Raw genomic sequence first — 14,340 nt, forward strand, 5'->3', positions numbered from 1 at the left:
CAACTCGTGAGTTGGACTCGCTCGGGGGGGTCGCACGGCATCGCAGAGCACCACAGCGACCTCCCCCATCGCACACGCCGCAGAACTCGAGCTAACCATTGCCTTTGCGATCGCTACCGATTTCACCCCGTTCTCACCACCCGTGCCCACCCTTCCCACCAACCCAACAGCTTTACCAAACCCCAACCAATCGATCTACAATGCCCGCTGCTGCTGCTGGAACCAAGAAGGCCGCCGCGCCCAAGAAGGCGTCTACGCACCCCACCTTCCTCGCCATGATCCAGGTGAGTTGACGGACGAAGCCCTCTCCCGCCACCCTGTTTGGGCACTTGGTCGATTCGAGCCCGTGTATCGCCACTTGGCTCACCTCGAACGCGTGGATTGGGCCACTGGAACATCGCTAGGCAATGGAGATGCTGCTCCTCGCCAGGTGAACGCTCAGAGCTTGGCCTACCGCCGCTCGGCCCATCGCCCCACGGTGTTTGGGGACACAGCTCTCACGGCCTCGTGACCAGCCGCTGGGTTTAGGCCGCCCGCCTCCCCATTCCACCAAGCGTTCTTCCACCACACCACCGCGATCCCGATACTCTCCAGACTCGGCGAATCGGTGCATCCACGCCCCATCCACAGACCTGCGGGGCAGAGCGAGCCCAACGCATCATGCATGGCGGTGAAGGAGCTCCAACAGGTGTTTTGCCTGTTTCGGAGATTTTCACATCGCCCGACCGCCTCCTCCCCGAGCTTGCGATCCATCCTTCTCCACATGTTGCGATGCTAACACACATGACAGGAGGCCGTCAAGGCTCACCCCGAGGACGTCCGCGCTGGTGTCTCGCGCCCCACCATCAAGAAGTGAGTGTGGCAACGCCCGTCTCCCACGATCCCAAAAGCTGACACGTCGTCAGGTACCTGTCCACCACGTATAAGATTGACTTCTCGGCTACTGCCAACAACACCAACCTCGCCAACGCCATCAAGCGTGGCCAGGAGACTGGTGCCCTCGTCCTCCCCAAGGGTATCGGAGGCAAGGTCAAGCTCGCCCCCAAGGTAAGTAGAACATGAATCCACCAGGCCTCAACACTAACACATGGAAGAAGGCTGCCGCTGGCAAGGAGAACGTCGCCCCCAAGAAGCCGGCCGCCGCCAAGCCCAAGGCCGCTGCTAAGCCTGCCGCGAAGAAGACCGACGCTAAGCCCGCGGCCAAGAAGGTGACCGCGGCCAAGAAGACTGCCGCCGCCAAGGCCCCCGCCGCGAAGAAGAAGACCGCGACCAAGAAGGCCCCTGCCGGTGAGTCCGACTCGGACGCCGACACCGAGTTCTGCTGACCTTGTATAGCCAAGGCCGCCGCCACCAAGGCGAAGAAGCCCGCTGCCGCCAAGCCCAAGAAGACTGTCGCTGCTGCCAAGAAGTAAAGCGTCCCAGAGCGACTCGCTATCTCTTTGGACAACTTTTGGGAACCCAGTGTGACCTGTCTGTAACTGTGGCAATCTTGTGACACCCTCACCTTGTCTTATCCCGGCCTTCGTTACCCTCTTTATTCGCTTTCGATCCTCCTTTAGTATGCTGCGACCCGCGATGCATTTCGCTTCGGCGCTTCCCGTATGAACTTTGGCGATACCAGCCCGAGGTGGAGTGGACGTTGGTGGCTTCGAGTGGGCGGGCGGGAATGAATCTAACGCTTATTTGGCGGGGTATATTGGTTTGTGCGGCTGGTCGGTTGCGTGTGGCGGGGCCAACTTGGCCAAGTCAACGTAAACACGGTGGGTGGGTGCGTGGGCCCAATTATTGCCAAATACGGGCAGGTTTAAGGGGGGACATGTGCAAACAGTGTAAACATCATAGTTTGCGAGTTTGGGTCACGAGACCTGAGCTTGTTGGTGGATACCTCATCTTGACCCTCGGCTATGCAGTGTGGTGGGTTGGGTGCGTTGTGGCATCACGAATCGCAGAAGTGGCGGGCGGGCAGTGCATGTCGCCGCCGTCTTGTCGGATCGAGTTGGATTGCGGTGCGTGTTGGTGCACACACACACGCCGCAGGGCCGGGCCGGGCGCAGATCCTCACGCGGGTCGTGCAAGCTGTGCGCTGTGCGCCTCGCAGCGTGTAGGGCGCGTCGAGTCTCGGATGCGGTCGGACGACCGCCGTGCCCTGTGGCGTGTGTGGTCGGCTACGAGGTCGTGATCGAAGCCGTCGGCGCCGGGGCTTACAGCCCCGTCCACGTCGACGATGTTGAAAGCGCGGTGGACGAGTGGATGGATGATGGAGGGAGGATCCTGTCCACCGCGTACATGTGCACTGCGTCACTCACGTGACGACCCAGCCCCGCCCACGCCGACGAGGACTTGGCTCCGAGGGAGCACCGACGCCGGGGCGAAGCCCGTCCACGCTGAGCGCTGCACAAGCAGACGAGGTGTGTGTTGAGAAGACAGGTGAGGCCTCACGCGCTCATGCACTACGTCACTCAACTGGTGTTACTCTCCCACGGTCGCACGGTGCGAGCAGCGCGTCCGCCCGCCAAACCACCACGAAACTTCCTCGCGCGCTTTTCCTTTCTCCCATCCGAGCTCAGACACGTTTACAGCCCCCCTCGAGGAGTCACCGCTGTCGATGTCGCAGCCATCGGAAGAGCGACGCGCGTCGCCTGGCCCGCCCACTGTGAGGTGGGCGGCGTGCGCTGGCTTTCTAGGCCAGCGCCGCTGGGCGGCGCGCGACATTCCGAGCCGACCTCGCGCCGTCCGCTGTGGGTGCGATGCGTCGACGTATCGCCCTTGTCGCGGTCGACGCCTGGCCCTACTTCCCATGCAGATATTCGATAATTATACATGCGCTACAGTGTCTCACTTCGCCTTGGCCTTCGAGCTCCGCCGCAGCGCATAGTGCCCGTTGAAGGCGATGCGCAGGGCGAGGAACCGCACGTCCAGGTCGACGTGCGAGCCTGCCTCCTTGCAAATGGTCACCACCGCATCCTGGAAGCGGTTGGAGCAGCCCCGGATACGATCTCGGATGCCCTCGAGCTGGAGCAGCGACGCCTCCTTTTCGGCCGCAGCCGCGTCCTCGTCGATGCTTAAGCCCTGCACAGTCAGTGATCGTGGCACTTCGGCCGACTCACCCTCTCGGCGTCGCGTTCACGGTCCACCCGTGTCGCTTCTCCCAACGACCACGAGTACAAGTCGTCTGTCGCGCCACGGAACTGGAGGATGTTGTCTAATGCCTCTTGGACGAGATTGAGGAGGGTCGTCTGTGGGTCAGCAGTGCAACCCTGGCATCACTTACATCTGTTCGGTCACGGCGGTTGCCGAGCAGGAGCACTTTCTGAACCACGCGGTCCAGGTACGTGCGATGAGCAGTGATCAACGCGTCGAGGTCGCCCTCTCGCTTGGCCACAAACTGCTGCAGAACCTGCCAGCTGCATTCGATGACCTCCAGTTGGCAGAACGACTGAAACTGGCGGAGGAAGTGCACCATCTCGGCCTGGACGATGCGGCAGTGGTGCCAGTCATTGTCGAGGTCTGTCCGGGTTAGCTGATACGAAGAAGGATCGGAGGCATGACCCACTGCTGAGGCGCAGCTCGAACTCCCGCGAGGCGCAGGTCACTCGCATCCAGCCCTGGGTAACCGCTGTCTCAACACGCTTCAATCTCCACAGGTGGTGGAACAGGCGGTCGTAGCCAACCATGGAGCGCTCGTCCAGCACCGCGTTTAGGGGCGCCTCGACCTTGTACTCGAGTGCAAAGCAGTCCCAGCCAAGCTCCCCATGTGAGTACTCGAGGATGCGGGCATCCAGGCGGCGGAGGACATCTGGCGGGTCGTACTGAGCGTTTGACCCTCGGATCGCCGACTCGAGGTCCGACGTCAAGTGATGTCGGTACAGGCTGATTGCGGGTTTGGAGAGACGCGGTCTGGGACACGAGGTCAGCCGGACTAGCGGATGCACCGTTCCACTTACGCCAACGACTCCATGAGCAACTCGGCGAAGTCGCCCGCACCCAGCATCAGGTAGGCCTTGAGAGCGTGGAGATGATCTTGCAGCTTGTACTTGTCGAAGAAGATTTCTAATAAGTGTCGGCTGGCAGAGGAGTAGGCATCATCGATTGAGCGCTCGAGACCTGGCAAATCGCTGTACTTTAGGGCTGTGATGTCAGATGCTATCACCACAGCATACCCACCCTCTCCTGATCTCGCCTGGTTCGCCTGGGCCGCTATCCAGTCCGAATCGTAGCAGTTGTATCTGATGAAATTCAAACTGCGGCCCGTGGAGAAGATCTCTCTGTCAGCATTGCCCACAGCTTAACCCTACCTTCTTCGCAAAATCCTCGCTGATAAACCCGGGCACCATGGCCTTGACGAAGACGTACTTCTTCTCCCACACATAGTGCGAGTCGGTCACAGCGCCAGCAGTATCAAGCCCCTCCTCAAAGCCGGCGTCGCCGTAGGACAAGGGGTCGTCTCCTTTGCCGACATCTGGGTTGAGCTGGACGAAGAACTCGTTGAACGGGTCGTGCAGCTCGCCTGAGAGCATCCATCGTTGGAGGGTGAGGAAGAAGGGCTGGGAGACCTTCTCGAGGATCTGGTCGGTGAACCTGCGTGTTAGGGGGTCGCCGTGGGACGTGTGCGAGTGGATCTTGGAGACGAGGGCGCCACCGTGAGCCGCTGCGGCGTTAGTTCAGGCAAGCGGTGACCAACGCACAGTTCGCATCATCCACAACCGCCTCCATCAGCTGAAGCTTGAGCTTCATGTCCTCTGTCCACACGCCAAGGCGGAGAAGGGTCAAGGCGGAGCCTTCTGCGGCGGATCCGGATGCAGGGGAGGTGAGGGCGAGCTGCGACTCGAGCACGGCGAGAAGACGGTGGTACTCTGACAGTTCGTGGTGCAGGAAGTGGCAGAGGCTCTGAGGTAGATGTCAGGGCAGGAGAATCGCATCTACTCACCTGGATCACCATCCCGCTCTTGGAGCTGGGGCCAGCCGCCTGGTGAAGGTTGATGAAGCTCGTGATCTTGCGGTACAGCACGCCCATCTCTGACAGCTGCGCCATGATGCTGCGCGTCGGCTGGGAGATGTACCCGATCTGTTTGTCAGCTAAGCTCCCACTATGCCAGCTCACCTTTGCCTCGTCCGCGACAATGTCGATCCCAACCACCTCCTGTGCCGCCTCGGCCTTGGCGTCGAGCACGCGGGTGCCCTCGGCGCCCAAAGGAAACCCGGTGCCGTCGCCTGCCCGGCCCCGTTCAGACAGGTACGGATTCTGCTGCGGCGCCGGTGCGACGGCAAAGCGCACATAGCGGCCGTTGATCCCTTGGAGGAGGTAGAGTGCGTCACGGAGGAGCAACGCCTCGGGGAAGGGGGGACGGTGGCGCGCGGTACGCCATTCCGCCAGGAGTGTGGCCTTGCTCTTGGCCGTCGACGGGCCAGCTGACACGGGGCTGGGCGGCCCCGAGTCGAGGTTGATCGTCCTGCTCTCGCCGAGCACGGCGGCCGGGGAGACGCTGGGGCGGGGCGGGGTGCCGAGGCTGCTGGGCGCGCGCGAGTGTCCAGAGTGTCCCCGTGGGCGGCTCGAGCTGGCGAGGGGGAAGACGCTCTCCTGCGCCTTGGGGTTGAGCTGGGAGAGGGCGAGGAGGAACTGGAGGTGCCGGTGTGGGACGGAGAGCGTGCGCTGGGGTCAGCCGGGCCAGGAGGGGGGCGACTCACGCCGCGCTCGAGCGAACTCCAGAGGCTCGTGAACCGCAGCGCGTCGTCGGGCGACGCGAGGACGCGCCGCGCATGGTCCGGGAGCGTCGCCGACCCAAACGGCACGGAGGACGGCAGTCGGCTGGCCGTCAGCGGCATTCACGGGGCGACGCACCTCGCGAGGATGTCCTCGCAGAACTCGACGAGCTCGTCGACGCGCTCCTGCCGCGCTCGGTCGGGGAGGCTGCCGAGCTCGGGAAGCACGGAGGAGATGAGCGTCTCGAGCGGCGAGGTCGTCCTGCCGCCGCGGGACATGGTTGCGAGTGGGTGGGTGGGTGAGGGTGTGCAGTGGATCGCGAGTTGACCTCACGCGTCTGGGTCAATGCTCGTCGCTGGCCGGCTTGTTTTGGTGACGACCAGGCTCACGTGGCAATCCAGGCACGGCACGTCGATTCCGCCTGCGGCGTCAAAATACAAAAGTTGGCTGTGTCGCCCCACAACCTTGATAACGCATATTCACCGACTTACACACAATGGGCAAGCCTGGAAAACCAAACAAGGCGGGCGGGGCGTCGCGCGGCGCGCCGCGCGGTCGTGGCCGTGGCGGGGGTGCGGCGCGGCGAGGGCGCGGAGGGGGCGGGCGCGGGGCCGCACGGCGCACGTTTGAGCAGGACGGCATCCATCTCGCCGTAGCTGGTGGGTTGGGTTTTGGCTGCCGCCGAGCTGACGACAGGCTCGGATGACGACGACGAGAGCGACACGACCGAGGACTCTGACGCCGAGGGCTCGAGCGCGTCCGGCTCCTCGGGGAGCGGGGACGAGGAGGACGAGGCAGATGAGGACGACGACGACACGAACATCCGCATCGCCGTCCCCGTCGCAATGTGGGACTTTGACCACTGCGACCCGCGCCGCTGCTCGGGCAAGAAGCTGTCCCGACACGGGCTGGCGACGCAGATGCGTGTCGGCCAGCGGTTCCGCGGCGTGGTCTTGACGTGAGCCGTAACCCCTCCTGCCCTAACGCTCCCAGACCCAAGGGCAAGAAGCCCATCGCGCCCTGCGACGACGAGGTCATCATGCTCTCTGGGCTGGCCGTCGTCGAGTGCTCGTGGGCGCGGCTCGACGAGGTGCCCTTCAACAAGATCAAGGGCCCGCACGAGCGCCTGTGTACGTCACAGTCTCCAAGAGGGCCACGCTGACATCCAGTGCCGTACCTCATCGCGACCAACCCCGTCAACTACGGCAAGCCGTGGAGACTCAACTGCGTCGAGGCGCTGGCGGCCGGCTTCTACATCACGGGGCATGCCGACTGGGCCGAGATCCTGTGGGTGGAGTGCTTTGGTGCAGCACTAACCCACCAGGCTTGCAAAGTTCTCCTGGGGCCATGCGTTCTACAAGATGAACGGCCACCTGATCGAGCGATACCGCACCTGCCACACGCACGAGGAGGTCGAGGCGATGCAGGAGCTCATCCAGCAGGAGAGGCAGGACGAGTACGACCGCGCAAAGGCCGAGAAGGGTGAGTGGGTGTCGTGGTCAGCGCTGACCGCAGCCGCAAACGAGGGAGGCGACCTGCTGAGAGCAAACCCCAACCATGTGGGCGAGGGCTGGGACGACGAGGAAGAGGACGAGGATGAGGAGAGCGAAGCCGAGGTCGAGGCCCTCATCTCGGGCGTCGCCGCCACATCACTCAACGACGCAGCAGAATGATTACACTACATGTACATGCATTTACATGTTTGAGGGTGGCCGAACGGCGGCCCCGTGAGGCGTGGACTATGAGACTGGAGTTATGCGAAAGGCGACCAAAGTATGTACAGGAGAATTGAAGTCGTCACTACGACGTGCCAGCAAGCGCTGCGGCAATGCCACGAACAGGCGGGGTGAGGCCCTCGGCGGCCCAGGCTTCGGCCTTGACGCGCCACTGGCTGTCCTTGCCCTTGCCGTCGCGGACAGCCACCTCGCGAATCTTGGCCTCGATGGCGGCCTTGGTTGTCGAGTCAAAGTGCGACTTCAGGCTCGAAATGAGGTCGGACAGAATTTTGGAGCTGCCGTCCACCAGGTTGAGAAGCTCGGCGACATGGGCAGCCGGGAAGGCAATCTTCGGCACACGACCCGCCTTGCCGCCAGCGTTGACTGTGGCTGACGCATCGCCAAGGGGTGTGGCAGCGGCAGCAGCAGCCGGCTTGGGCGCCGTCGGCTTGGGTGGCGCCACCTCCTCAGCCGAGAGCATGCAGCGCACCTTAGTGTGCATGCCGATCGCCGTGTCCGAGAAAGTTGTCTTGAAGAACTGCGCTGGGTCGCTCGACTCGTAGGTAAAGGGATCGATGGACGCTGGTGTGTCTGCCCTGTCAGCCCTGCCACACATCGATACTCACCATTAAGAAGCTGGATCCGGTACGTCTCCGTCGCCTCCACAGGCTCGGCAATCCGCTCCTCCCACACCGGACCAACCCAAGTCGGTTGCAGTTTGGTAACCCGCTTCGGCACTAATGTCCGTGGCCGCTTTGGCTGCAGAACATTGAGCGTAGGCGAGGCAGCGCGCTTGGGAGAAACTGCTGGAGCGTCGACCTCGTTGTCCTGGAAGACAATGTCGTCCTCGTCGTCGAGCCAGTCGTCAAACTCGCCGTCGTCCTCGTCAGAGGACAGCTCGCCATCGTCCACCGCTCCCTCGCCCGCATCGTCCACGTCGTCACCTCCCTCGTCATCCTGCCAGTCGTCTCCGGAATCGTAGGAGTAATCGAAGATTGGGTCCTGCGCGAACGGCGTCCGGGGTCCAACGACGAGTGAAGGCTTCGTGAAGGTGCCAGAGTACGGTGGCCGCACCTGCTGATCGAACGCCAATGTCTTCCACGGGAAGCGGTCCTCGTTCTGGAGCTGGGCAAGAACACTGCGGGGGTCTGAGGCTTCCTCCTTGGCAGCCCAGATATCGCCAACAGATCCGAATGGAGCGGCAGTCCGCAGCCCCCTAGGGATGTTTGATCGTGGCGTGGTGCGCTTGAGCTTGTGCCGGGCCAGGTGGTCGTCGAGGAAGTCTGCGACAGTTAGTCATTTGAGTAGATTGGGTAGCTTACCTCGGGCAGACCACTGGCTAACGGCCGCGCCCTTCGAGCTGCTAGACACGGACGATTGGGCGAATCCGTTGATCGGAGCCCACTCCACGTTTGGCCGCTGGACAAACGGCTTGAATGTGCGGTGGAAATCGTTCTCAGTCTTCGAGGCTATCCCGTTAGCTGCAGCCGCGGGGGGATACTCACAAGAAGAGCCTTCGCTACTATTGCGGCTTGCTGGCGTCGTCGGCTTGGAAGGCTTGGCCTTGAAAAATCCGCCAAAGAGCTGCGCCTGCTTGGCCTTGATCTCCAGCTTCTTCTCCTCCTCGCGCTCCTTTTGACTGCAAGTGTCAGTGGTCGACAATGCCAAGGCGGCCAACTCACGCTTTCTTCTCTTCCAGCTCCAACCGCTTCGCCTCGCGCTGAGCCTCACGCTCTTTCTTCTCCGCCTCGCGTTCCAGTTTCTTCTCCTCGCGCTCGGCCTCGCGCTTCTTCTTCTCTTCGTCGCGCTTCTTCTTCTCCTCCTCGCGCTCAGCCTTCTTTGCCTCCTTCTCGGCATCGCGCTGCTTCTTCGACTCCTTCTCGGCATCGCGGTCCTCCTTGGTCTTCTTGGTCTATCCGTCAGCCCTACTCCGTCTTAGCCATGCTTACCTCCTCGGCGACAGTTGTCATCTTCTTGACCGGCGACCCGCTCGAGGGAGCAGAGCTGAGCACCGACGAGCTACGCTCCCGAGATTTCCCCCTGTCCGTCCCCTTGACCGGTGACGCGAAGTCGGACGAGTCCCGAGACACATGCCGCTTGTCCATCTTGTCGACCACCTCGCCTTTAAGGATCTCGGCCCTACCAGCCTCGTCCACCGGCGCAATGAAGCGGTCACACTGTTCACGCGCTTGTTGACGGACCTGCTGGCGAGCGCGAAGTTCGGGGAGGCGGTCCTCCGGGAAGTATTTGTCGAGCTCCTTGGCCTCCCAGCAACGAATCTGCAGTCCAACGGCGAACTTGGACGGCGTCACGCCAAAGTCTTCTGGCTGGAATCCATAGTTCGTGAGCTTGAACAGCTTGGGAACCAAGGGCGTCAGGATTTCCGCGTCGAGAAGATCTGGCGTCAGTAATCGACATGACAACAACTCGTACCGTCATCTCCCTTGGTGAGTTCAGCCGCCAGGTGCTTGACGAACAGCGCATCTGAGCTCGAGGTGCTGTCGTCAGTCCTGCCCACGCGATCATACCCACAGTTCATGGCCTGCCATCACCACGGCATCGTAGAGCTCTTCTGGAATCTCGTCAAGCTTCTTCCCGGCATCCTTCGCGTCCATAATCTTATCTTCAAAGTTGTTGCGTTCTGCGGGCGTCAGTATTGAAAGCAACGCTGCGCGTGGCCACTCACTTCGGCGAAAGAGGTTGTTATTCCTCTGATATGGCTCTTGGTGGAAGATGAGCTTGCGTCCATTGAGCTCGACGACGCCTGAGGTACATTGATTAGCCCTCCATCCTCTCTTGCGATGCGGTCCTGCTCACTCTCTGCGCGCGCCTTCTTCTCCGAGCTGCTTCCAGCTACAGCATTGTCGGCTGTCGCGTCAGCACAGACCACCAGATCGCGACTCACCATTCGACTTGCGCTTGACGGCACTCGAGGGAGCCGAGCTCCCCGTTCGACGGGGAGGACTCGAGAACGACAGGTCAATGACCTCGGGTTTCGCCATGATGAAGGAAGGTGAATGGGGACGTGTTTTAGCCAGCTGCGTGGCCAGGGCTGCAGTGGGTATCGCGTGCGAGGACGAGTGATGCAGTCTGTGCGAGAACTCTAACGTGCGGGGTGGAGTGATTAATGGTCAATGTTGTTGATGGGGTTTGAACAATGTTGAGTCGCGTCAACCATTGTCGAGCGAGCGAGCGAGCGAGCACGACCCCTGCGCCCGACGCGTCCCCTCCTCCTCACTCAACCCTGCCCGCTCATTGTGGCGCAGACCGCGACGCGGAAGAAAACAAATCAGCCTGGTCAGGGAAAGCCACGTGGTGAGATGGTGGAGGTCAGTGGCGCGTGGCCACGCCCTTTGAACCCGCTACTGGACACCCCCATTTGACATTTGCCACCCACCCCAAGTGCACACTGCGACTGTCCTTGATCCTAGACTCTTCTGCCCGCACGACGTTGATGCTGTCAGCAGTCTGAGACGGTGTTCAAGAGGAAATAGTCGTCTTGGCCATGTCGCCGTAGAAGAACAATAGACGATGAATGCAAGCCGACATCTAGAGGGGGGCTTGGATAAAGCCGCACAGGCCGCGCCTCACCGGCCTCACCGGCCTCACCATATCACCATGACCGTACGGTGAACGGGGGGGTGTGCTGGGTGCAGTGTGCTTGGTGGGCAGACGACGAGCGGTCACTCAACGTCACTCGTAACTGGCGGCCACAATCGCAACAGCAACCACCCCGAGTCTCAACGAGCACGAAACAACCGAGCAAACAGCAACAATCACCACTTTCCTCATCCTGTCATCTTAACACAACCAGTCTCGCCCTCCGAACACCATTTACTCTACATCTTGCAGGCACATCAGCGCGTCAATCACACCCAGTCGACACAGGCGCAGTCACAATCACCCACGCGCCCAACCCACCCACCCACTCGTCTCGCCGGCATCACATCACCACCGTACCATCCCCCCGCCCGCCCTTGGCCCTACCTCGTCCGACTAGAGCTAGGGAGGGTCATCAGCGACCCACAAGCCCACCACGTCTACCCACCGCACACCTCTATCGAGTCGCCCAGTGCCGACCACCGAGACCTGTCCACGCGTTACAGTGACCCCGCCGCACGCTCCACAGCCACCCCCGCTCAACGGGGTTGCCACTGAGCAGCTCGAAGCAAAGGGGCCCGAGACGACTGACCCATCACTTGTGAGTCCTCATTCCCCTCCCTTGTTGGATCTTCACTCCAATTACTCCACCTTCCTTTGCTCAATTCTCTCAATCTCTTGCCGTGTCTGTACAATACCCACAGATCAACCCCACCCCACCCCCTCTCGCGCTAGGTCCACGACACTGACTGAACCCCTTCCTTCTTTGGCGACAACGCCTCCACCTTGGACACACCCACTCTCTCTTCCGCCATGCAGCGTGGGACTATCCGCCGACGCTCGCCATCGGACACGGACCACACACTCGACGGCACTGACCGACCCCCTCCACAAAAGCACCTCCGCCTAGCTGTCGACGAGCCCACCCCCATCTCGTCGACCTCGTCCACCATACCCTCGTCACCGGAACCATTCGCACCTGGCTCCAACTCCAACCTCCCTACCATGCTCTTCCCGGCAGCACAGAATGGCAATTCTACCGGCAATGGCTCAACGAACGGCGCTAGTCAGGCTGCAGAGTCGTCATCTACCAGCGGGCCCTTCAACCTTCCCGACGCGGTCCTGGAGCTGATTCAGCCTTATCGCCCATCTGGCACCCTCATGTATGAAGACGACACCGACTGGGCACCAGACTACGATGCCGATGTCATTATGGGCTCGGCATCGCATTCAGATGCGGTGGCGACCTCGCCCCGTCGACAGCGGTTCGGCAAGCGCATGCCGATTGACAGGGAGGAGATTGTGCGCCTGATGATGCAGGGTCTTCGAGACATTGGCTATCAGTGCGTCTTGCGAGACGAACCAAGCTGACATTGACCAGACAAACTGCCGACGTCCTCGCAAAGGAATCTGGATTTACATTGGCCTCGCAGGCGGCACTCGACTTTCAAGCGGCAGTGCTTGGTGCGAGATGGACCGAGGCCATTGCCCTCCTTCCCGATCTTGGAATAGCCTCCAGCCCTGCGTCTGGCCTTGCGTCATCACAGAGCAGTATCCGGTCCGGCAAGGTCAAGGCCCAGGGCTCGGCGAGCGCGAGCGACCACGCAAAGTTCTTGATTGCGCAGCAGAAGTACCTAGAGTACCTAGAGGGCGGGCAGCAGAAGAAGGCGCTCGCTGTCCTTCGCAACGAGCTGGCAACATCGGCGACCGACTCGGACGCCCTCCACGATCTATCAGGGTACATGATGTGTCTGGACCGCGATGATCTCTATCAGCGAGCCAAGTGGGACGGAGCGGCGGGCATCTCACGACGACAGCTGCTGGAGCGCCTTCAAGGTGGGCAAGAGTGCGGCAGTAATCGTGCTAACCCGCAGAACACATCTCACCTAATATCATGGTGCCGTCTCGACGACTTGCGACTCTCCTGGACCAAGCCCGGCAAACCCAACAACTGTCGTGTCCTTACCACGATGACAACGACCCAGTGTCGCTGTACACCGATCACCAGTGTGTTAGTGGCACCTTCCCGTCAGTCACTACGCATATTCTCGCGGATCACACCGATGAGGTCTGGAGAATCGAGTGGAGCCCTAATGGCAACTACTTGGCATCAGCCAGCAAGGACAAGACTGTGGTCATTTGGGCTCTCAAGGTGGGATGGACGGTGGAGCGATGCTAACGTATCAGACGCAGCCTGGCGAAAGCCGTCAATACAGCGTTGAACCCTTGCACCACTTGAAGGGTCACCGTGGTGACGTGGACGCGCTCGCCTGGTCTCCAGACGGCGAGACTCTGGTCACTGCATCGGACAAGCAAATCTACATCTGGCAGGCCAAGGCCGGCACTCCCAGCCCTGTCACCGTGGAGACGTCGCAGCATACCGACACGATCAGCGCCATCCAGTTCATGCCCAATGGCACGCAGTTTGTTGTCGCATCGCTCGACTGCCGCGTCGTGTTCTACAACCTCAACGGCACTGTCGCCCGCAACTGGACGATCCCAAACATCCAGGTTATCGACTTTGCCATCACCCCTGATGCCACCCGCATCATTGCTCTCACCACGTTCCTCGGCCGCGTCACGGTGGACAACAAGATTCACCCTAGCATTTCCACGCGCTGCCTCGACCCACCGCCACCAACCCGCGCCGACGCCGACATTTACAGTTGGATGGCCCACGGCTTGCTTATTATCCGTGTCGCCGACAAGGAGATCATCGAATCGAACACGGAGATCCAGGCGGCGTCTGTGACGTGCCTCAAGCTGTCGAGCGATAGCAAGCATGTGCTCGTCAACTGCAGCCCCGACGAGGTGCAGCTCTTCTCCATCGAGCCAACCATTCAGCTAGTGCGCAAGTTCGCCGGGCATGTGCAGGACCGCTTTGTCCTCAGGTCCTGCTTTGGCGCGCCAAAGGACCGGTTCGTGCTCAGTGGAAGCGAAGACGGCCACGTCTATGTTTGGCAGAGCAACGGTGCCGCTCCGTTAGAAGTTCTCTCGGGCCACTCTGAGAGTGTCAACGCCGTGGCGTGGAACCCCATTCTGTCTCGCAAGCTCTTTGCCTCGTGCAGCGACGACGCGACAATGTGAGTGGCAACAAGTGTGACAACATTGACCCCACCTCAGCCGCATCTGGCAGCCCCCTGCCAAACTCGACGACGGGGAGGAAAGCGAGGCTGGAGACGACGCCGACGACGCCGACGGCCTGGAGTTGTAGGCATTAACCAGCACATTTGATGTATTAGTCCAGTTGTAACATGAGCATTGAAGTTGCCACCGAATCTGACATTTACGTAAAGCTGCTCCGCCCTCAAGGCAATGACGCGC

At 61.2% G+C, this 14,340-nt stretch overlaps 5 protein-coding genes across 5 annotated transcripts; 3 read left to right on the forward strand and 2 right to left on the reverse strand.

Moving 5' to 3' along the window:
• Positions 1-200: 200 nt before the first annotated feature.
• On the forward strand, positions 201-1,412 carry Q8F55_008102 (uncharacterized protein; the record flags this gene model as incomplete). The annotated part of the gene is made up of 5 exons (XM_069356506.1): positions 201-284; positions 791-852; positions 906-1,047; positions 1,095-1,287; positions 1,336-1,412. 5 exons carry the CDS (start codon positions 201-203, stop codon positions 1,410-1,412), a joined length of 558 nt encoding a protein of 185 aa, XP_069206347.1.
• A 1,423-nt stretch (positions 1,413-2,835) lies between these two features.
• On the reverse strand, positions 2,836-5,979 carry SPC98 (Microtubule-nucleating Tub4p (gamma-tubulin) complex component; the record flags this gene model as incomplete). Its single annotated transcript, XM_069356507.1, has 12 exons — positions 2,836-3,069; positions 3,108-3,236; positions 3,272-3,507; positions 3,554-3,897; positions 3,945-4,128; positions 4,165-4,261; positions 4,296-4,648; positions 4,686-4,887; positions 4,928-5,065; positions 5,102-5,650; positions 5,686-5,806; positions 5,840-5,979. 12 exons carry the CDS (start codon positions 5,977-5,979, stop codon positions 2,836-2,838), a joined length of 2,727 nt encoding a protein of 908 aa, XP_069206348.1.
• A 218-nt stretch (positions 5,980-6,197) lies between these two features.
• TSR3 (ribosome biogenesis protein tsr3) lies at positions 6,198-7,374 on the forward strand (the record flags this gene model as incomplete). Its single annotated transcript, XM_069356508.1, has 6 exons — positions 6,198-6,360; positions 6,398-6,659; positions 6,695-6,831; positions 6,871-6,988; positions 7,026-7,183; positions 7,217-7,374. 6 exons carry the CDS (start codon positions 6,198-6,200, stop codon positions 7,372-7,374), a joined length of 996 nt encoding a protein of 331 aa, XP_069206349.1.
• A 127-nt stretch (positions 7,375-7,501) lies between these two features.
• Q8F55_008105 (uncharacterized protein) lies at positions 7,502-10,418 on the reverse strand (the record flags this gene model as incomplete). Its single annotated transcript, XM_069356509.1, has 11 exons — positions 7,502-8,007; positions 8,043-8,699; positions 8,739-8,885; positions 8,922-9,055; positions 9,099-9,328; positions 9,366-9,814; positions 9,850-9,914; positions 9,949-10,057; positions 10,103-10,180; positions 10,234-10,284; positions 10,322-10,418. 11 exons carry the CDS (start codon positions 10,416-10,418, stop codon positions 7,502-7,504), a joined length of 2,523 nt encoding a protein of 840 aa, XP_069206350.1.
• A 1,603-nt stretch (positions 10,419-12,021) lies between these two features.
• Positions 12,022-14,230, forward strand: Q8F55_008106 (uncharacterized protein; the record flags this gene model as incomplete). Its single annotated transcript, XM_069356510.1, has 5 exons — positions 12,022-12,359; positions 12,398-12,852; positions 12,891-13,168; positions 13,204-14,099; positions 14,140-14,230. The coding sequence occupies 5 exons, from the start codon at positions 12,022-12,024 to the stop codon at positions 14,228-14,230; spliced, it is 2,058 nt and encodes a 685-aa protein (XP_069206351.1).
• Positions 14,231-14,340: the final 110 nt, after the last annotated feature.

The sequence above is a fragment of the Vanrija albida genome, assembly GCF_041260175.1.
Source record: "Vanrija albida strain AlHP1 chromosome Unknown contig_6, whole genome shotgun sequence".
NCBI lineage: Eukaryota > Fungi > Basidiomycota > Tremellomycetes > Trichosporonales > Trichosporonaceae > Vanrija > Vanrija albida.